Source organism: Perognathus longimembris, chromosome 9 (genome assembly GCF_023159225.1).
Source record: "Perognathus longimembris pacificus isolate PPM17 chromosome 9, ASM2315922v1, whole genome shotgun sequence".
NCBI classification, from domain to species: domain Eukaryota; kingdom Metazoa; phylum Chordata; class Mammalia; order Rodentia; family Heteromyidae; genus Perognathus; species Perognathus longimembris.
This window is the reverse complement of record NC_063169.1, coordinates 9756340-9780073: the sequence shown is the minus strand read 5'-3', so window position 1 is coordinate 9780073 and position 23734 is coordinate 9756340. Positions and strand designations below refer to the sequence as shown.

At 40.9% G+C, this 23734-nt stretch overlaps 1 protein-coding gene across 2 annotated transcripts in view; it reads left to right on the top strand.

Moving 5' to 3' along the window:
• Kcnq5 (potassium voltage-gated channel subfamily Q member 5) overlaps positions 1-23734 on the top strand; it is a 486711-nt gene that overhangs the window by 393568 nt on the left and 69409 nt on the right. For both annotated transcript variants that reach the window (XM_048353691.1, XM_048353692.1), the window contains exons 6-7: positions 8474-8584; positions 16515-16610. In XM_048353691.1, the coding sequence (XP_048209648.1) occupies positions 8474-8584; positions 16515-16610 (207 nt within the window). The remainder of the gene's footprint in view (positions 1-8473; positions 8585-16514; positions 16611-23734) is intronic.

Sequence of the window (23734 nt, the reverse complement as noted above, 5' to 3'; positions counted from 1 at the left end):
ATATATACACACATATCAGGCTGGGAATATGGCCTAGTGGCAAGAGTGCTTGCCTGGCATACATGAAGCCCTGGGTTCAATTCCTCAGCACCACATATATAGAAAAAGCCAGAGGTGGCACTGTGGCTCAAGTGGTAGAGTGCTAGCCTTGAGCAAAAAGAAGCCAGAGACAGTGCTCAGGCCCTGAGTTCAAGCCCCAAGACTGGCAAAAAGAAGAAGAAGAAGAAGAAGAAGAAGAAGGAGAAGGAGAAGGAGAAGAAGAAGAACCACCAGTGAACCATCAGAGAAAAGAATATAAGTAATTTAGGATTGTGTATAATCTTCAATTAAGCACCCAAAAGGTCCAGGAGTAGAGCTCTGGTTCAAGCGTTAGAGCTGTAGACCTGAGCACCAAGCTTAGGAACAGTGCCCAGGCCTAAGATCAAGCCCTAGGACCAGTACACACACAAAAATGTACGTGTATATGAATGCATGTGTATATACATATATGTGTTATATACACATGCATATACACACACATATATATATATATATACAGACACGCATACATACGTGCATTGATCATCTTTGTCCTTCAGTGTCCTTCCCATTCCCTTTGTTTCTCTCACTGACCTTCCCCCCCTCCCCCCACGCACACGGTCCCTCTCTTACATTCATACCCCATGACCAGCATCATGTTCACCATCATCCTTTTAGGCTTAGCTCCCACAAATGAGCAAGAGCATGCAGTACTGCAGAACAGGCAGGCTTTTTATAGTGTGAAATATATACACGGCATTGGGCTTTTTAGACTGCTACACATGAAAACTTGTTTAGATAACTCCTAGTTATAATTTTCCATTTCGTGGGTCCTTTGAAAGCATGGAAGTACCCAGGATTGATAAGGAAATGAGAGCATTGGTATTTGGTGACCACAGGGAATTGGTAATTTAAAGTAGAGATGAGCCTAGTGGCTCTAGCCGGTAATCCTGGATCAAATAGGGGAAAAGATAGTAAGACTCCATCTCAAGCAATACAATCTGGGCCTGGTGCAGACGCCTACGATCTCAGTTACAGAGACGGTATAAATAGGAAGACTGCTGCTCCAGGCTACTGAGCTCACTTAGCATTGTTCTCTATTATTACATTCCTGCTTTTGGATTGCTTCAGCTATATTCCTAAATAATTTAAGAATGGGGTTTCCTAGAATTATTTGTTCTTTATTATTTCCTCCTTTTCAATTATTTTTCCACCTGTTGACTTGCTTTAGACATACTTGGAAATAACTTAGGATTGTAGGTACCTGAAACAATTTTTTTCTATTAATGACCTGCTCATAAATACTAGTTTTTCTTCTTTCTATTTACTGCTGATTCTCATGATGAAGATAGTTTTGTCAGTTTAAGAAAAATTCATTTGGTAGCATGCATCTAGTCTTTTTTTTTTTTTGGTAGCAATGGGGTTTGGACTCATGATAGGTGATCTTTCACTGGGCCACACTTCTAGCCAAAATCTACCTTTGTGTGTGTGCTGGTCTTTGGGCTCGGACATTGTACATGAGCTCTGAAGCTCCAGGCTAGCACACTAGAGTTTGAGCCACAGCTCTACATTTGGCTTTGGGGTAGTTCATTGAAGAATCTCAGAGGTTTTCCTGCCTGGGCTGGATTCAAACCAAAATCCTGAGATATCACACTCCTGAAGAGCTAAGATTACAGGAAAGGAGCCACCAGTACCTGGCTAAGGATTTATATATTTCTGCTAGATGTTTTCTCAGAAATAACGAGAGCACCGTGTTGTGGTTGTGCTCACATGCTGGCTGGGCAGACACAAAGCCCCGGGTTCAAACTCAAGTGCTGAAAGAGAAGAACCGTCAGTGAGGAAGAGTCGTGGAAATGTTTGCATTGAACTGAATTTGTCCAGCATGTGTGGTCCCTATCATTCCCTTGAAATACATTTACCACACAGAGTAAAAGCCTGATGTATGGGTTTGTTCTTAAACATTGTTCATATTAGAAAATGAAATACGAGTCAGGAATGACCACAACATTATTAGTACAAAAGTCAGGTGCCGTGGCTCATGCCATAATCCTAGCAATTCAGGTGGCTGCAAGCTGATGATAGTAGTTCAGAGCCAGCCCAGGTAGGAAAGTCCATGAGACTGTAATCCAATTTACCACCAAAACGCCAGAAGTGGAGCTGTGGCTCAAGAGGGAGATCACTAAACTTGAGTGGCGCGTGGGGGGGGGGGGGGAGAAACCCCAGAGACAGTGCCCCGGCCCCAAGCTCAAGCTCCAGGACTGGTGTACAGACAAAAAATATATTAGTACAAAGAGAACACACTAACAGATCACACTCAATTCTGTGCATCATTGTGTCCACCTCCCCAGAGCCGACACGAGCCACAATAGCATCATCACAGTCCATCTGAAATGCTCAGGGCACTGGGTCTGATTCTGTCCCCAGAAACCACTGTGCTCAGCTCTGGTACCCTGCCTTGTGCAGAGTACAACAGAATGCTAGGGGGATGAAGGTGTCTGCAAATGAGGAACAGGAGTTCTTTATTGTTAAATCCCCTTAAAGAGCCTGGTATTTCCAGGGAGTTGTCTTGTTTGCTAGGTTAGCATTACTAGATTTCACTTTTCCCAGATGAACTCTTGCTCCCCCAGCCCAGACAGCCCCCATCACTGTGTTGACTGCGCACTGTAATTACGCCGCCCCATCTGCCTCATCCCTGGGAGGCGCTGGACACTGGTGGGAGCAGCTGCAGCGAAGGCAGCTACAGAGATGAGGAGATGCAGTGCGTGAGGGTGTTGCTGCGGTTGAGGAGAACTGTGAGGAGTTTTCCAGAAAACAGACTGCTACATCATCCACTTCAATGGTCCAGATATATATCATGTCTGCCAAGGCCCTGTGGCTCAATCATAGAAAGACTTTGCTCAGGGGTCTCTGAAGGAAGCTGCTCTTCCAGGACCTCCCCCAGTTCTGGGAAAGCTGGGATCTGTAGCCTCTGTGTGTCCTGCCTGTTTCTTTCCTTTTTCTTTGTCTTTTATTTTGTACTCATCTTGGGGCTTGAACTCAGGACCTCAACACTGTCCCTGAATTGGTTTTTGTTTTGTTTTGTTTTGTTTTTTGCTTAAGGCTATAGCACTCTACCACTTGAATCACAGCTCCACTTCTGGCTTTTTTATGATGAATTGGAGGTAAGAGTCTCTCCTGCTTGGCAGACTTCATTCAGTAATTCTCAGATTTCAGCCTCCTGAGCAGGTAGGATTATTATAGGTGTGAGCCACCCCCACCCCGAGGGCCTGACCTTTTCTGACTTTATGCCTACTGGTTCTGGCCAATAAGAGATGATTGAGAAGTTTTTTAGAAGGCAGAACTGGTTCATTGTGTAGCCTAAGCAGTGGGAAAGAAAGCCTTGAGGGTACTACCTTCTCTTCAGCCAGTCAGTGCTAGCTGGGCCTTCCACGAGCTGGGAAAGGAAAGAAGTGGAATCTGCCTCTGCTGTTCCCATGGTGACACGTTGCCACTTCAAGGCAGCTTTCCCTGGAAGTGGAGAAGGGCCATGAGCATGGAATCAGGGCTCGTCTTAGAAAGTCAGTAGCTGCATCAACCACAGAGGTCATTGTGAATTCCTGGAGAAGGCTCGCATCTGATTTGTAAGTGCACCTCAGAGCCTTCTCCTCTGCTTTCCTTCCTTATGCATGTGCATGAATTATATAAACTAATAGGTTTCATTGGGACATTTCCACACATTTTCACTCTATTGTTCCTTATTACCACCCTTATTATTCACTCGATTATTCCTTATTACTCCTCCACAGGACTTCTTCCTCTTTCCCAGTAGTTTCTCCTCCACTTTGATGAGATTTTGTGAGTGTGTGTGCATGTGTGTTTGTGTGTGTGTGGTGTGTCATGTGTATGTACACACACATGTCATTACTGGAGTTTAAAGGACTTCATGCTCAAGGACAGTTCTTTACCACTTGAGCCACATCTCCACTTCCAGATTTTTGCTGGTTAATTCAAGGAAAGGTCTCACTGTTTTGTCTTCCTGGGCTGGCTTTGAATCTCAGTCATCAGAGTTTAGTCTCCTGAGTAGTCAGGATTACAGGTGTGAGCCACAGGGGTGCCCAGCTTGAAGAGACTTTGTCTTGAGTCTGGTGTTGCCTCTGCTCACATCCCGAAGCCTAGTTGTCCCCTTTGTGTCCATAGAAACAGAAGGATGAACTCAGCCAGCTGGATGCAAACTCCCAGCAGCTCCAGGTCTGGCGCCTTCCCAAGACCAGCCCGGCATCAGTAAGCAGGGCCCTCTGATTTCAACCAGGAAACACGCTGAGTTTTCTTTGAAATTGGGATGGAGGAAGTTGTTGAGGTCAGCGGCTTCACACTAGTTATTCAAGCCCCTGCCCTCAGAAATGTGGTCATCTGAGAAACTGAATCGGAGTGCCAAGGAGGACACAGCCTTCTCTCGCCTTGAGGGGCTCCAGCGCTACCCTCCACCCCTAGGGGAGAAAGGATAAAGACTGAATTCTGAATGAAAGAAACCACGGTTTCTTCTCCTTTCAGTAAAACACAATTGTCAATTAGCTGGGTCCCATTCTTCAGATTTAGAGAGCTGGGGGCTCACACCTGTAATCTCAGCTACTCAAGAGGCTGAGTTCTGAGGATCAAAGTTTAAAGCCATTTCAGGAAAAAAAAAATCCTCCCCCCCCCCAAAAAAAAATCCCCAAGACGCTTATTAAAAATTAACCAGCAAAAAGTTGGAAGTAGAGATGTGGTTCAAGTGATAGACCACCTGCCTTGAGTAAAAAAGCTAAGAGTCAGTGCCCAGGCCCTGAGGTCAAGTCTCAATCATCAGCATTTAAAATATATCTCTTCCCTACTCTCTCAGACAGAATAACTCCAAAGTGTTATGGGAACTGAAAGCCATGAAATGTGACTATTTTTACTGTAAAAAGCCATGAAATTTCTCCTTCAGTAGAGGACTATTAATAAATTGCTATAAACTGATTACCTTATTTTGCAGGAAAAGTGTGGCAAATTGAAATCCCATATATTTAAGATTAAGAATCTATAATAAAACTGAGCCATTTTTTTTCTTATGGCCATTCTTAAGAAATTCCTGCCAGATATCAGTTGCTCATGCTTGTAATTCTACCAATTTAACAGGCTGAGAGCTGAGGACCATGGTTGAAAACCATTTCATACACACAGACCCAGGCACATCCAAAAGACTCTTACCACTAACTTTTTTTTTTTTTTTTTCCGCCAGTCCTGGGGCTTAAACTCAGGGCCTGAGCACTGTCCCTGGCTTCTCTCTGCTCAAGGCTAGCACTCTGCCACTTGAGCCACAGCGCCACTTCAGGCTTTTTCTGTGTATGTGGTGCTGAGGAATCAAACTCAGGGCTTCATGCATGGTAGCCAAGCACTCTACCACTAGGCCATACTCCCAGCCCCTCACTAACTTTTTTAACCAGTGAAAAAGACAGAAATGGAGGTGGGGCTCCGGTCGTAGAGCACCAGCCTTGAGTGAAAAGCTCCTCCTTTATTCATTATCGTATTTTTAATGGTGCAAGCATCTTCACACTTGAACTTTCTAAGTCACTGTTGACTTATTCTCCCTGCTTTGACCCCGGATAATCAATAACGCACTTCCATTCAAGGTCCTAAATATGTGTGTTGCCCTCGGTCTGTATACTCAATTAACTGGCCTTCCTACTTCTTTTTACTCCCTGTGCCAATCCCCCTGATACATTAGCTACCCAACTCTCAATTTCTAAAAGCACCATTCAATGCATACTGCTTAAAAACCATTTCATAAGCATACTGGGTTGAAAAACAGGAAGCAGAATCCTTATCCCAGCACATATGGCTTTCATTCACTGGTCAAGTGCATACTTACTAAGTGATTACTATATGTGAACCACTATGCAAGCAGTAAGCCATCCCCAGGACACAGTTGTAGTCCACATGAAGTCTTCGTCTCCTGTGGGGAACTCAAATAGTAAACAAGTAAACTTAAGCAGCGCATTAATCTCTCAGATATGGGTATCTTCTATAAATAAAAATGAACAGAATAAGGATCTAAGGAATAATTGATGGGGAACCTCTTGCATAAGATGATCGAGGTGGCCTTTAAATACATTTTTATTTTTAATTGACACAGTCATGCATATTTATGAGGTATGGGCTGACATTTCTATACAGATGTGCAAGCATAGTGATCAGAGCAATTCATGTATCTATAACCCCAGGCTTTTATCATTCTTTTGTGTTGGGAATACTTAAGATCTTTTTAACTATTTTAAAATATTCACCTAATAGCTGGGATTACTGTCAACTACAATTATGTCCCCCTTAACTTTTCTACTGTACTACAGAACAGTGGAAGTTATTCCTCCTATCTAATTGTACTCCTGCACCCATTAACCAAGGATAGTCTTTCTATGGTTGAGAATAAGTAGCTATCTGAATGGAGACTGAGGAATAAAAGAAATCCAGAAAGAAAACAGCAAGTGCAAAGACCCTGAAATAAGAGTCAAGAAAAGGGTTGGTATATTAATGAGCAGGAAGGCAGCCACAGAAGCAGAAGGAGGCAGCAAATGGGGGTAGAACAAGCTTGAACTGGGGCCAGAAGCCTGCTGGGGAACAGCGTTCAGGACTCAGGAGGCCGCGGAGAGGAATGAGACCTGTTCTAAAGGATACGGGAAGCCTGTGGAGGAGTTCTCTTTTAGGAAACACAGGTGTAGTTACCATTTTTAGAGACAGACCCTACAGACTGTAGATGTAGCTCAGTAGTAGAATTGGCTAGCATGTGTGAGGTTCTGGGTTCCATCTGGAGCATTGCAAAAAGGGAAGGAAGGGAAGAGAAAGAGGAAGGGAAAGGGAAAGAAAGAGAAAAGGGAAGGGGAAGAAAAAAGAAGAAAGAGGAGGGAAGGGAAGAGAAAGAAAGGAAAAGGAAATCCAGTGCTCAAGCTTTAACAGATCTAATTAAGCTCCTCTCCTCTGTTTTTATTTTTTATTATAAATTGACATATTATTGTTATACATATTTTTTACAGTGATTCTCTGATTTCTTAATGTATTATGGAATAATTTTATCAAATCATAGGGTATCCATTACCTCAAATACTTATTTTGTGATGAGAGCATTTTAAATGTACTCTCAGTGACTTAGAAGAGCAGAGTCACTATTAATATCTGTACTCACCATTGTTCTCTCTGCTTCTTTGAGTTTGATTGTATTAGATTCTGCACGCAAGTGAGAAAGATGGGTGGTTGTCTTTTCATGCCTGGTTTATTTCAAACCATCTCATAAGATTTAGGAAAGGGATTTGACACAATTTAGCATCCTTTCCTCATAAAAATTCTCAACAAGAAGTGGGTCAAGTGGCAGAGTGCTAGCTTTGAGCATAAACACAACAACAACAAAAGTCTCTAAACAAATTAGATATGGAAGGATACAGTACAGTGGGCCTCATGTATGATAATCTCCACTAATGAGACACCAATGTGAAAACCTGTGATCCTTTTCTCCAAGATCCAGGACAAAACAAGGATGGCTTCCACCATATCTGTTTAGCACAGTACTAGTAGTCCTTGCCAAAGCAATAAAACAGGACAAAGGAAAAGCATTAAAATAGGGAAGAAAGAACTGACAGGATCACTTTGGCCTGATGACTTGAACTCATATACAGTAAACATGTGTATGTGTATATATGTAACACACACATACAATGTTAGAAGATATAAAAATTCAGTCAAGTTGTAGACACAAAATCAACACACATAAAAGTCAATTGAATTTCTAGACAGTAGCAAAGAATTTTCTGAGAAAGACATCATGAGGACACCTCACTTATAATAGCTTCCAAATAAAATAAAATAAATGCTTAGGAATCAATAAAACAAAGAAAGTAAGTAAAACCAACTTGTACAGTGAAAACTATACAACTTAATTCCACTGTGTAGATATACCACATTTTCTTCATGTAGGGGCATCTGGGCTGATCTTGGCAATGATGAATAGTGCTGTAATGAACATGGTTGTGCTGGTGGCATAGTAAGGGAAGTAAGCCAGACACAGATAAAACACTTCCCAAACACCAGATCGTTGGGAAATGCCTTGCCAGTGTAATGAATGGACAGTCACACAAGTTGTGGTTTGGAAGGAGTGGTCCATTCCTAAATCCATAGTGCTGTTACGGTGCATCACAGATCTGCTTACTTACTCTTTCTTTGAATATACTTTCTTTGAATATACTTAGACAAGATGGGAACATGTTCTGAGGAAAGAACAAGTATGTAGATTTTTCTTTACCTTAAACAAAGTTCTCTTCTGCATCATGGAAAATTAAAGCTCAGTAATAAAATGGGTCCACAAGACTTGGTGAATAATGATTTAGGAGAAATGTTGCTTTACCTTCTGTTTGTAGGTCCTAAATTCCCTCTCCAATACTTAAGCTGGATGTTCTATTTATCTTGTTTTTAGATTACATTGACAACTATTGGCTATGGAGACAAAACTCCGCTAACTTGGCTGGGAAGATTGCTCTCTGCAGGCTTTGCACTCCTTGGCATTTCTTTCTTTGCACTTCCTGCCGTGAGTATCTTTGCAACAATAAAGCAACTCTAATTAGGTCTTAGAGGTTTACTGGAGTGAGCTCTCATAAATTGGCAAGCTTGAAAACACAACTGATATTATGGCCGTCTCTCTTTTTTTTATTCCTAGCAAAATGTTGACTTTTCTAAATATATATAACTAGAGAACTTAGAAAACATAATCTTGAGACTTAACAGCAGCTAGTTCAGATGGGATCACCTTTTGTCAATCATTTTAAATGTTGGTAATGGGCTCTGGTGGCTCATGCCTATCATCCTAGCTACTGGGGTGGCTGAGGTCTGAGGATCAAGATTCAAAGCCATCCCAGGCAGAAAGTTCCTGAGATTTCTCTCCAATTAACCAGCAAAAAGTAAATGTGGTTCAAGTGAAGTTAAAAAGCTAAGCACAAGGCCCTGAGTTCAGGACCCCATACTGGCACGCACGCACACACACACACACACACAGGTGTGCACACACACACAGGCGCGCACACACACACCATGTCAGTACATATCTAAATATACCTGATTGTTCCAGTTTAGCTTGTCAAGTGTGCTACTGAAGAGATAGCTGTGCAGAACTGCAGGATTTTCCTCTTCAATTCCACTTGAGTGAAAAGCATATGACCTTAAGTGTTCTAAAGATGTCCAGTGATGTATTCTTTGTGTCACTGTCATTGACTTTTCTTGATGAGCAGCTTCCATCTCCAGAATGAAGAGTACATTGATCTTCCCCCTAAGCTTCTGATTATTCTGTTCTTCATGGTCAAAACTTGTCTTTCTAGGCACGTGATCATCCAGCTTCTGTAAAGGTAGATGATCATAATATTACAATTAGACTCTATCCCTATGAGAATGGGGATGGCTATAGGGAAGCCCCTAAAAAGAAGTTCTGGGCAGTGGCAGCAGGTGTGGCTAAGGAAAATAATCCCAGGCTTGCTCCAGACGCAAGTGATGCTATGGCAGGGGCTCTCTCAAGCCCAAACCCGAAACCTGAGAGCAGCCTGCAAAGGAAGGCAGGTCAGATGGGGATTTTCAGCAGTGCAGCTTTTAGCTCACAGGACTGAAGACAATCTGTTGTTAATGAGTTCAGAGGGCATTCCCACCCTGCCCAGACCCAGTGGATGATGCCAGGTGGACCACCTGGTTCTGCTGCAGACCACTCAAGAAGCACAGAAAAGAGCCAGAAAAGAGCAGGTGCATGCTGAGGCATAAGACCTCCATATGAACGCTGTTATATACGATTAGACTGTCTTCGTGTGTGAAGGCTGCTGTCATAAGCTGCCACAGACTGGGTTCCAAAACATTAGAAATCATCTCTCATGGTTCTTGGAGGCTAGAGGTCCACAATGAAGATGTCGGCAGGGCTTGTCCGTTTTGAGACAGATGAGAGGAGACTGGTGGCCCCTTTCCTTAGCTTGTTGGTAGCTACTTCTTGTGTCTTCACACACTCTGTGTCTGAATTTCCTCATCTTATTGGAGTATCAGTCATCTAGGATTAGAGCCAAGCCTATCATGTTCATTTTAATTTGATTTGATCTCAGCAAGGGCCCTGTCTTCAAATAAGGTCACATTCTGAGGTATAGTAATTAAGACTTCAACATATGAATGGGATAGGGGAGCACAATTCAGCTTCTCCAAGTAATTTTGAGGATGTTTCTTCATCAGTATGATTGAAGGATAATTCTTGAGCCCAGACAAACTCTGCAGTAAACAATGTGATCATGCAAGTCAAAAGCTTCTTATGAAGAAAACTCAATAAACGTTATTTTTTTGTCCACCAGTAAGAATATAGAAATATACATTCCCTGCCGTGAGATGGTGAAGCAAAAAGAATGAAAAAGAAAAGAAATCATTTATCCCAAATCAACTTATATGGCAATCTCAACAACCCGGAATAGGGCAGAGGCTTGCTATAAGAGTTCAGCTATAATCATCAGATTATAGCAAGAAAATCCTTTAGAAAGAAGGAAATTCAGTCTTGGATTTTTTTCCTTAAAATCATGACACAAAATACTTTCTGCTTTTGTGTTTATATATACCTTGAGGTCACATGTAAGATAAGTATGCGATTATATATCCAGTGTCCCACAGAACAGCTACTTGAGACCTCACTGACAGCCCAACTTTCATTATCAGAGAAAATTCTTGAGAATTTGACCTATATAGTTTCATGGTTCTTTGAAGGTTGTAAACAGCTAATGTAGAGAGAGGTTGCTAGAACCAACATGACAGCAGGAAGAAATAGTAGAAAGCAAACAACCAAAGAAGTCATCTAAGCCTGTAACAGACAGGCAGACTAGTGTTCCAAGAATGTGAAGACAAGAAGCCAATTAGTATTGGGGGGTCACCATATCTCTGAGAGATGGCTACAGCCAGTCTAGCAAAACACCTGTGCCCTAGAATGAAACTCTGGACCATTACACAGAGGTTAAATGTGTCACTTACTATGTTAGTTTAAAGGTCAGAGAGCTAAGTAGTAGACACTCTTGGGGGTGTTTCCAATCAGGTGATTATATTTTTATAGACAAATTAAATGAACACAGTGTTGGCAATCTGACAAATGTGCTGGTGTAGAACAGAATGCCTCCTAACAATGCCAAGAAAAGAGGCCTGTGGAATTGCTCTTTCTGCTGCAGCCCCACTGCGGTGCTGTGGGGGCTTTGTCCCGTGGACTCCACCTTACTGCCCACAGTGCTTTTTAACTGAAATTTAGGAGAACATCTAAGCATGTTGCCAAAAGGTAGAGGTGGTTTGCAATAGGCTTTTCTGTTTAGAGTTCCTCCATTCAGAAAACCCTTCCCTCAACAGGGAATAGTTAGTACGTGTTTAGGCTAGTCACAATAGAAGATCACAAGAGCCCAATAGCTATGCCCTTGTGAACACATAAGATGATGCTAAGTGAAATGAACTCCACGTCATGGATGTTGGGGTCCAGCCTTTGGACTTGAGGGGGAAGGGCATTGGAGAGCGCGCCCGAGACGCCGCCCTTCCTCCAGCCCTGGGGAATGCGGAAGCAGGCCACATTTCTCTGGGTCCGGAACCAGAAGAACCAGCTTTACGAACAGCCCCCCAAACTTTCTCGCCAGCCCATGTGCCCCCAGTCTCGCGGGTTTTACCCCTGGCGTGGCGCTTTCCAAGTGACGTTAGCTCATGAGGGGGTCCTATGGCAAGCTCGCCAGCCAATCAGCGTCCTGGCCGATCACCCTTCTCTGGTCCCTTCCTACCATTAGCCTTTGCCCCGCCCTAATAAATCAGATTGCTCACGAAGCATCTCCGAGATCCGCGCACGCCTGGCTTTCTTCACGGGTAAGGAGGGAGGTAAAGCGATCTCCTACGGCCGCGTGCACCTGAGGTCTTTCCTGAGCCCCCCACTCCACCCTGGCCTTACCTGCGGGTCGGGTGAGCAGGGGAGAGGGTGAGAAAGGGAGCTGATAGAAGCACAGCAGAGCCTTGATCTCCGCGCCAGGGGAGGCAACCCGAGCCAGGCAATGGAAACAAGTGGCATGTCATCGTTGTAATTATTTTCAACATGCCATGTTATACAGTACCCTTTGGTTTTTCTTTCATATTCCCTTCCCTTGGTTTTACCCCTACTATCCCTGTATCGGATCTTAGTACCCCGGATACTGTATTAGAACTAGGGAAGGGAAAGGGAATACCAAAATGGAGAGACAAAGGATAAAAGACAAACCAATGCAACAGCAATACTTACAAAACTATATGGTGTAAACCCACTGTACAACTCATGGGGGGGGGAGAGGGAGAGGGAAAGGGGAAAAAGGGAGGCAGGGGAAAATGAGGGAGGAGGTAACAAGTTGAACAAGAAATGTACTCACTGCCTTACCTATGAAACTGTAACCCCTCTGTACTTCACATTGACAATAAGGGAAAAAAAAGAAAGAAAAAGAAAACCTCAGGACCAGTTTCCCCAACACATCTTCAAGGACTTTCTCCCTGCACAGTCTCATGTCTCCATGGTGAGCTCCCTTGGGCTCACTTCCTGCCCCCACTCCTTTGTGGGATCCAGACAACCTGATCTTCCTCCTCTCCAGGGCGCCCCCTCCCCCCACCTTGCCGAAGACTCCAGCTACAAGTAGGGCTTTACTGATAGAAACTGAGTCTTGTGACATTAACCAGGATGCATTGTACTCCTAAAAATGACATGGTCGACTGAAAGTCTTTTGTAAAAGTAAAGAATGATAATTTTAAAAATTGTATAAATTCAGGGGAAGCAAAGCATTTTTGGCTAGGTGCTGGTGGCTCGGATCTCCTCAGGAGGCTGAGATCTGAGGATTGAGTTACAAAGCCAGCCAAAGAAGAAAAGTCCAGAAGACACTTATCTCCAACGGGCCAGCCAAAAGCTGGAAGTGGAACTGTGGCTTAAGTGGTAGAGCACTGATCTCAAGCAAAAAAAAGCTGGAGGCCCTAGGTCCTCAGTTCAAACCTCAGTACTGTCACACACACACACACACACACACACACACACACACCACCACCACCACCACCACCACCACCACCCACAAAATTTGCATTTCATAGGGATTGAATTCTTTGAAAGACCTAGCTAATCATTAAAGGACTAGTTCTCTTTCAGTAATCATTCAATAAGTGAGTAGAGATGACAGTCTACAATCACCAACAATAGTAACAAATATAATTGTTATTTAAAATAAAATATTAATAACTTTGAAAAAAATCTTTTAGCATAGGGGAAAATTGTCCAGAAAGAAACATACTTATATAACTGACTTATGTAACTGTAACCCCTCTGTACATTACCTTTATAATAATAAAAAATGCTTATTGATTAAAACACATATTTTAAAGAATGGGAAAAGTCAACATAACTTCTTTGCCATGTGTGGTACATACATTAAGCTTTTCTAATCTGGAAGATAAGGAAAATAAATGTTTTAAATAATTACCAAGGCATTTTCTGTGCCACACTTTTCAGCAGACTGCCTTTACTTAAAGCCTAACAATGTAATTCTTGTTATCCTTGAAAATGAATGAAAAGAAAACTCAATTTCTAAAAATTTGCATCTACTGGTGTCAGTATTTGAAGGGACAAAATGCCTTCAAAGAATAAGTCATGTTGTTGGTGTGTGTATATGAATATATATGTACAGTAACAGATTTTAATAGACTTCTAGTTAGGTGCATTGAGCTCTCTACTCAGAAGGATGTAGAAGAAAGTTGGAATGGAGTCATAATCAGACAATGAACAGACCCGGTTAAATAATGATCATAATGCACAGTCTGCCATGAGAGATATGTAGCAAGCGGTTGCCCTCTATTAACGTGTGTTTCTAAGCAATGCCAATGTGATTTTCAGCGTATTTTATTTTGATAGATGCTGAAATTGTGCTATATAAGACCTGCCTTTCTTTTCCAAAGGAATATTTAATGCTGAATCGCAAATCCGCCTAATCAGTGCTCAAAAAAGGGAGGCTAGGGCATTAACTCAATGTCTGCAAAATCTAAGTTCCAATCCATAACAGTAGGTTATATACAAATATGCATATAATGTATGCACAATTAATGTATATTATAAATTCATGCTATTAATTCTGATGTTTTATATTCTGTCCCACATGTTCATTCTTTGTGAAAGTGAAATTGAAAGAAAAATAAATCAATGTATTTGTAGACAAAAATAAATCAATATATTTGTATACAAAAGAAAAATATAGGAAAGAAAACAACCAGAGTCTATATGGATTTAGAAATGAAGAGCCATTTTTATAATCTCTAAGTAGAGGGTAATAGTAACCACAACCTAGAAACCAGGTTTTTATGAAGCTTAGTTTGTGTGACCACAACCTGTCTGAGAAGATCTCTAACAGCCTGAGACACACACAGTGCAAAAAGGGGATGAAGAGCAGAACCTGTGACGCAATTTGTAATTCCGTGGCACACTTGTTTATCCTAATTAATAGTAGGTCATTGCTCACTAATAGCAAATTGTATTATTTTTGTAACTGTGTTTTTTAAACAAGATTTCATAGTTTATTGTCTGGTTATTATCACAGAGATACTCAGAATTGTGAAATCATGAGATAAGGAGGAAGGTTATAGGTTATCTAGAGCTCAAAAATATCTCAGCCAAGTTGTCATCCAGCCAAGATTTAACATCTCCTAAAGACGGAAAAATCCACCCGCTCTCCTGGCATCCGTGCCATCCTTGAGTTACTTTAAAAATAGAAAGGAAAGGAAAGCAGCCACCCTTTACCTATGACAAATACTGGCTTAGTTCTTCTAAGATGCCATCTCTAACCTGAGGGTTAGACTCCTTGAAGTTTAATAAAAAGCTAATAATTTATAGCTAGCAAGTAAAATCCACAAACTTGAAAGCAGTGAAACTACAAGCCCCACAGTAATGATGTTGAAAGCACGTTTAGACAAAGCCCAGTGATGGGCTTCAACAAGGCTCTGAAAAGCAACCCATGGCTAAGACAAAAAGCACCTTCAGTTCACAAAGGTTAGACCCTAACAAAGTAAGAAGAGATAGGTACATTAAAGAACCAGGATTGGAGCAGATTGAGATGAAAAGCAAAAGGAGAATAAACTAATGTCAACAAAGGAGAGAACTGTAAGATTACCAGCCTTCAAACCCAAAGAGGAAAGCCCCAATCAAAAAGGGAAAGAAATGTAGATTAAATGCAAGCTTACAGTCGAGCCATAATGACCCCTGCGCTGTCTTGATTGTATAGACTAAGTGGAATCCCTCTCCCTCTTCACAGTGAATGCCCATTTGTCTCACGTGGATAACTTCTCTCTCCCTTTGACTTCACTTTAGTAGGTGTTGAATCATAGCAGACTACCACTGGGATAGATTAGAATCCCCTTTCATTTCCCCCCATTGTATGGATGGAAATACAGACTTCCAGAGTTTCATTATAGTGATAAATAGACATGTTCCTATAACACCCCCAGTGTCAAAGTTCAGCTCTATCCAGAATCAGAATTCATGATCTCTAAATGCTATCACTGGATGAATCCACTGGCTCCAATTTAGGCACAAAAAAGGTCATAGAAGGCCACACACACACACATACACATTTTTATTTGCAATTATGATGCTTCATACTATACCATGGGACAATAAATTACAATGCATAATTCATTTGCTAAAGAAAGAAATTGTTTTATCTTGTTATATCCAAGACCTTAAAATACAACCTCCCAGGTAAGCACGCACAGGTCATATGCATATATATACTTGGTCAAATTGATTAAAATATGCAGGAATAAAACTCCATGGAGTAAACCCTTTAAATAATTGATAGTCTCACAAAATGAGTATCAGGAAGCAGGGCCTTGTGGGAAGGGAGCAGATAAATGGGAAAGGGAACAGGGCCACAGATGAGAAAGAAAGACAAAAGGAGTCACCAGCCAAAATGCGTTGGACAAAAACATTGGACATATTAAATCACTAACCCTCTTAACCATTTGGAGATTTAAGTTTTTTAGTTAGTAATTCATTAAATATTTTTTAAAGGCAGCTGGGCATTGGTGACTTATACCCGTAATCCTGGCTGCTCAGGAGGCTGAGATCTGAGGATGACAGTTTGAAGCCAGCTCAGACAGGAAGTCCATGAGACTCCTATCTCCAATTAACTGCCAAAAAACTGGAAGCAGAGCTATGGCTGAAGTGGTAGCGTGCTAATGGTGAGCAAAAAAGCTCAAGGACGGTGCCCAGTCCCTGAGTTCAAGCCCCAGGACTTGCACCAAAAACAAAATTTCTTATATCTCTTGGTAATATTTCCCAGTCACTTTCCATCATTTGAAGGTATTATAATAGAGACAAACAGTATTTATTTTAGTAAGTAATGTGTGTTCAGTATGGACAGGTCATATACTATTAGTTAGCAGTGCTTTTGACATCTGTGGGGAGTTTTTCATTTTGTTTTTGTGCTTTGTTCCAGGGTATTCTTGGCTCAGGTTTTGCACTAAAAGTCCAAGAACAGCATCGCCAGAAACACTTTGAGAAAAGAAGGAACCCAGCTGCCAACCTCATTCAGGTAAAGCAGTGGAATAGGTACATGGTAACCTCTGTCTCCCTCCGTGTCTGTTGGATCATTTTCCCATCTCTGCACTTCATTGCTTCATAGAGCTATTGTTTTGTCCTTTTCTGAACAGTGAATTCAGAACTTAATGTACAATTCATTGGGGAGCAGTGGTCCCCTCCCAAACAGGAAGATACATTTTTCTTTCAGCAAACGGTCCATGCATTGTACGAATGAGTTCACCACATCGGCAAGACTACACAGACATTAGCAGGAAAGTTGCTCCCGGAATAAGCTAATATGTCTTATGAATTATTTCAGGAAGCCTAATTGATCATTAAGTGATAAGGTAGAACATGGTGTTGTTCCCTGCATTAAAATCACTTTCTCTAGTCAGATGTACATAACGGTATTGAAGAACAACACAGTTGTTTAAAATGTCAAGTTTTAGTGTCTATGGAATTGCTTCTAATGACATGTAAGGCAATAAACTTGAGATAGTCTTCCTGTTTTGAAGGTGATGAGACATAAATGTTTGAGAATATGAAACATAATTATATTAGCTGATGCTAGTTCCTAATATAGATATGCTATTTAGCATTTCTCTTTTTTTTTTCAACAGCACAGAATTTGCTTGAACACTAGAAGAGATGGTTCTCCTTTCCTATGTATGTCTTCTTGTATGTGTATACCAATACCGGGGCTTGAACTCAGGACCTGAGCAATGCCCCTTAGCTTTGTAGGTCAAAGTTAGCACTCTACAACTTGAGCCACAACTCTACTTCCAGCTTTTTTTTTTTTTTTCTTTTCAGTGGTTAATTGGAGATAAGAATCTCACAGAGTTTTACTGCCTGGGCTGGCTTTGAACCACAATGTTTATACCTCAGACTCTCAAGTAGCTAGGATTACAGGCATAAACCACTGGTGCTTGGCTTAATTTTTAGATCAACCTATTCCACAGCTCTTGACTGGAAAATGGGTCCTTGTTTTTGACTTCCAAAGAAAACCTCAGAGAGTGTCTATTTTTCTTCTTATTTTTTTTAAGTTTCCAGGCTTTGAAAGAGCAATTGAGAGAGAATACCTTTCCTTGATTTTTCTTTCCTCTTTATTTTACTTATTTAGCCCTTTGTTTCTTGGTGCTGGCATTGGGGCTTGAATTGAAGGCCTTTGGCTTTTCGTTAGCTTTTTAGTTCAAGGCTGGCAGTCTACCACTGGTTTCTTACTGATTAGTTAGAGATTAGAGTCTTTTGGATTTGTCTGCCTTGGTTGGCCTTGAACTGTTATTTTCAGATTTCAGCCTCCTGAGTAGCTAGGGTTACAGGTGTGAGTCATTAGTGCCCAGATCTTTTCTTAAAGGAAAGGATCTCTTAAGTAGAAGAAACTTAAGAACTACAACAAGGGTCTGGGTCTGTAGCTCAAGGAAAGAGCACTAGCTCCTGCATGCCCGAAGTCTACCCTAAGCTCTGAGCCCAAATCATAAATCAGCAGAATGAAAGAGAAGTCACACACTGAACGACACACCCAAAACATGGAGGCACAGAACTCAGAACCTCCCATCTCTTATCACTGAACTGCCCCTCTATGTTTCATTCTTCTAGGAAGGTGTTCTCTTTACCCTTCTCACCTTTCGTTTCTCTTCACTCCAGAACAATGTTTTCTAAGCCCTATCTGCCTATGAAATCAATAAAGCACATTACAGACCTAAATTCACTTAGAATAGCAGCCTTCTTGGAGGAGTTTCTATTAATGCATCACTTGTAAAGATCTAGACTTTTGATACCCATTGTAGGAACCACTAACTCCATGCTGTTATATATAAATATAAACTAATTAGTATCGAAAATTTTGTTCCTTTGTGGTACTAAACGTTTCTCAAATATTTAATAGCTTTCCTTCACTATCAGCTACCATATTGCACAAGACAAAGAGTAAGACTAAAGCCGAATTTTCCTAACATATCAGTACCAAACACTGAATTACCTAAAGCAATCTCCAACTGAGAATGAAATTAAATTCCTTTCTCTGTAGCAAATCATTAGAGCAAAGGCATTTATTACATATACAATCAATGTAAGGTCAGGCTTCCCTTACAGATAACCCATAAAAGGTAAACATGACACTGACTAAACAGTTTTGCTTGCAGATGTACAGTTTTATTTCATGGACCTGGGTTACATAAGGTATTGTGATCAGAGACTGTAGCACTAGTGATGTAGCTAACAACAAAGCAACATCACGAATTCTACTTTGTATCCCAAAGTATGCATTGTATTTAGCAAAAAAAAACATTCCAAATGTTCTTGAATACCTTTAAAATCTAATTCTAGTTTCATAGGTTATAAAACTATGGGACACAATTTTAGTAACTTATTAAAGTTGAAATTACAGAATACCTGCCTAGCAAGCACAAAATCCTGAGTGCAAAAGCTAGTACTTCCAAAAGAGGGAAGAAAACTGAATGTATTCATTTGGAAAGCTACTTCTCTCTTACTCAAAAGCAATTTATTTTCTTGTTATGTACAGTAATAATAATACAACTATTAATTTATTCATTTCTTGTTCTTTATGTAGTCTTTGGACAGCATTCAAGGCTTCAGGCCTTGATTATATGGTGTTCATTTGCTGATTCACTTGTTTGCTTTCCCAATAAGCCTGAGTTTGTTTGCTGAACATAAAAAGCAAGACCAAAAGCAATCTCATTTGCTTTAAGCCAGAGCCACTTTGTTCCTACCACGGCAAGTGAGATGCCCAAATTGCATTTCCATTTGTTTGGTGAGCTAATAACTAAAATAGCCAGTGTTCTGAAGTTTTTTGGAGGGTGGGGGTTTAAAATCCAGAGCTTGCAGTGAAGTTAGCTATGTCAATACCTTTGCATGATTCATTGAAATTCCCTTTTCATTCCAAGTAGAACAGTCTGGGAAAAGAAACCAGGTCTTAGTGGCATTTAGAAAACTGTCCCAAATGTCACAATTTTTATGCGCTCATAAAGTTTTCAAAGCACTTCCTATATATTCGGTCATTCAGTCCTCCAGACAAACTGAAAAGGTGCCGGGACTGAAATCCTTCTTGTTTAAATCCAAATCCATCACTCATGTCAACAAAGCATTGTATCCTCCCATAATCCTGGCTACTCAAGAAGCTTTGCTCTTCAAAGCCTGGACAGGAAAGTCCGACAGACTCATCTCTATTAACTACCAAAAGGCTGGAAGTGGAGCTTTGACTCAAATGGTTGTGTGAAAAACGCAGAGGACAGGCCTTGGTAACAGCATAAAAACAAACAAAAAGAAGTTCCAGGTCTGAAACTTCTACTGAAGATACTAGATCATTAGGGATGAAGCCAGAATGCTCCAGAAACAAACAGGGAAATTAAGTGAAAGTTTGTGAAATCAACCCTAATTGGCTTAATTCCCTTCAAGGAGGAGGTTAGTAAAAGTTGGTTTGAGGAAGCTATCTGGAACAAAATAACAAAATTGTATATTGAAGCTTTGGCTTCCTACAACAAAATAAGTAGATCTTAGTTAACCTAGAGTGAGGCTGAGTGTTTATAAACTCCAACTACTTAGGCAGATACATCCTTTTTAATGCTTCAATCTTAGTAAGAATAGATGAAAAAGTCAGTACTGGTAGCTCAGGCCTATAATTCTAGGTACTCAGGGGGCTGAAACATGACAATCAAGTTTGCAGTCAGCACAAGTAGAAAAGTTCATCAAACTCTTTTCTGCGATTAACTAGCCCAAGACTGAAAGTGGACAAGTGGACATGTATAACACCATCCTTGAGTGAAAAAAGCCAAATAAGAGTAGGAGGACCTATATTCAAGCCCCAATACTTTAAAAAAAAAAAAGAGAATAGATGAATAAAAAAAAATATCCTAACAGACTAGGACATGGATCAAGTAGTAGATTGAGTAGATTGTTCAGAAGATCATGACTTCAGTCCCCAGTACTGAAAAAAGTTTTAAATGTGGAAAAGCTAACATTGGAGAGAAAGACTAAAAAATAAAGCTGTAAAAAACAAATCTCCCAGAAAGTTCAACAAAAAAGAAAAACAAAGATGAACCCAGGTGCTTGGTGGCTCATAACTGTAATCCTTACTACCCAAGAAATATGAAGGTCACAGTTCAAAGCTAGACTGAACAGTAAAGTCCATGAAACTCTTACCTCCAATTAAACACCAAAAGCCAGAGTGGAGCTGTGGCTCCAGTGGTGGAGCGCTAGCCTTGAGCACGAAAACTCAGAGACAGCACCCAGGCCCTGAATTCAAGCCCCAAGACCAGCACAACAAAACGAATGATAATTTTAAAAATATGTGCAATAAGAAAAAAGAAAAGAAAATAGAAGGATCCTTCTAAGAGGTATAAGATCAATTCTAGGTGTTCCTCAGATAGACTGTAGGGAAATTAAGGGAAGGATTTTACCAAAGAACTACTAAATAATAATTCTCCAGAACTGGAGGTCAGGAGTGGTCATAGTGGAAAAGATTACCAATTGCCTGGTGAGGTGAACAAACAGACAACACCCCCCCCCCACACACACCAAATATATATTGGATATCTCATTAGTAACATTTAAAAATAGAAAGTAGTGGAACAATATATTCACAATTCGGGAGGAAAATTCCTTTCCACCAAGAATGCTACAACCTTGCCAAAACACTCATGGTGTGAGAGCAACACACACAATGTTTTTAGTCACGCTGATGGCAAAAACTTACCTACCTGTTGCCCTTACTCAGAAAGCAACTTGGATGGAATTGTTCTTCCAAAAACAGGAAGAGAAACCAGGAGAGCAAGAGGCCTGAGAGCTAGGAAACAAGACACAGGACAGGCAAAGGCGTCTGTGTGATGCTGAGGTAGTGAAGAAGTCCCAGACACCAGGCACAGCAGGCCTGACTAACGGAGCAAGCGGAAGGCTGGGGGCATCAGGAGAGTGGGCGTCAGGATTACAGAAAGCCCAGTGGGCTGATTTCATAATCTATTTGTATTTGACTAGACAGATTTTATATTTAGCTGGGTGCTGGTGGCTTATATCTGTAATCCTAGCAATTCAGGAGGCTGAGATCGGAGAATCACCGTTTGAAACCAGCTTGAGTAGGAAAATCTGTGAAACCCTGTCCAATAGACTACAAAGAAAAAGCCAAAAGTAGTGCTGTGGCTCAAGTGTTAGAGTACTAGCCTTGAACAACAACAACAACAACATCAAAAACAACTCAGGGACAGAGCCCAGGACCTGAGATCAAGCCCCACGACTGGCACACAAAAAAGTAAACTTTGTATTTCTAAGATGAGATCATAAAAGACTTTCTAATAGTTATAACAGAAAACCAAGAGGATGGATAGATGATAGATAGATAGATAGATAGATAGATAGATAGATAGATAGATAACATGGTGTGACTATGAGACTTCTGGGGATAAAGAAGAGAGGAAGAAAACACAGAAATAACTATAAAAATTGAAGAAGTTTCCACTAAAGAACAGAACTTAAAATGAAAGGGAAAGGAACTGCCTTGTATGCACCCTTCCTTTTTTAGTAATGAAAATTTTAAACATGTACGTTTGTTTAAAAAAAAATGTTTCATGCTCGTCTACCATTGTGTAGGCCGCTGAGGCTCTCTAGACCTGTTCTAGAAGGGAGAAGACTTGGTATAGATGTACTACTGCAAACCACTCCACACACACTGCATAGCCCCCATGCTGACTTATTCTGCATTCTGCTTACAATTATAGACTGAAGTGCAAATCTTCTCAGCTGCCTAGAGCACCAGCATTGCCTGATGAGTAGCAGATACAGCTTCCAATCACTACGTTAACTTCTATGGAGTGGACACGCTGCAAATTAACCCTAGGAAATCCTCCAGAGTATTATCTTTCTCTTTGCTTACCACTTTCTGACTTGCACTTTCAATACACAAACATTAGTTAGTGGATCACAGATAGGGACTTGAATTTTAGCTATCAGTACCAATTACCTGAGATCAAGGACAGGAGAAAGTTATTAAGAGTGTAAGAGGAGGAGAGTTACACATTCCAGTTCCATTTTTGACTTATCTAATATGAGCCCTGTGGGGGAGGGGCCCCGTGCTTCTCACTTAAAAGATATGTTTAGATGAAGAGTAATGAGGGGATCAAGAGCTTAGTTCTCGAGATCAATTTGATGGACAACGAACAAAAAGTCAAGTATTAGTGGAAAGAAACACCTCACTAAGTGCCTTCTCTTGCCCCTAACGTATGATAACATTAACAGGTGATACCTTGGTGGCATTATTGTTGAATTATTGTTTGGGGCTTTTTCTCACTGTTATCAAATAATGCTGTATGCATCTAGTTCTGTAGTTCTGTTTATGTCTCTTTTTCAGAGTTTGCATATGTATACATATATAATATGCATATCTTCTAAGAAAATTGTTTATTGAAAGGAGCTATCTGTTTCCTTACATCACTGAAAGATTTCTGGGCCTTACTATGACAAAAGAAGCTGAAACAATTAATCTGTAAACACAGATTATTATTCAGGAGGCTGATATCTGAGGATCTCAGTTCAAAGCCAGTCCAAACAGGAAACTGTGAAATTCTTATGTCTGATTACTCACCTAAAAACCAGAAGTAGAAATGTAACTGAAGTAGTAGGACACTAACCTTAAGTAAAAAGATAAAAGACAATGCCCAGACCCTATGTTCAAGGCCCATGCCGTGTGTGTGTGTGTGTGTGTGTGTGTGCGCGCGCACACACACACAGATGTATTTTACTGATTATTCTTTCTGTTTTTGTTTCTATTTTGTTGGTACCAGAGTTTGAACTCTGAGCCCTTTCTTGTCTAGTTGGCATTCTTTCACTCGAGTCATGTGTCCATTTTGCTAGTTACTTTGGAGAGGAAGTCTCTCAGACTTTTCTGCCCAGCTTTGAACCGTGATTCTCTGGATCTTGGCCTCCTCCATGACTATGATTACAGCTGTGCACCGCTGATGCCAGCTACTGATTCCTCTGTCACCCTAAAAATGGTGTAGACAGAGCTACAAAAACTCCACTAACTCCAGGTAGGATAGTAATTGCTTTAGTACATATTAAGATGCCAAGATGCATAGCACAGATTTCCACAGTTAGCAGTTAAATCAACATAAGCTGTGTGGATACAGCTTT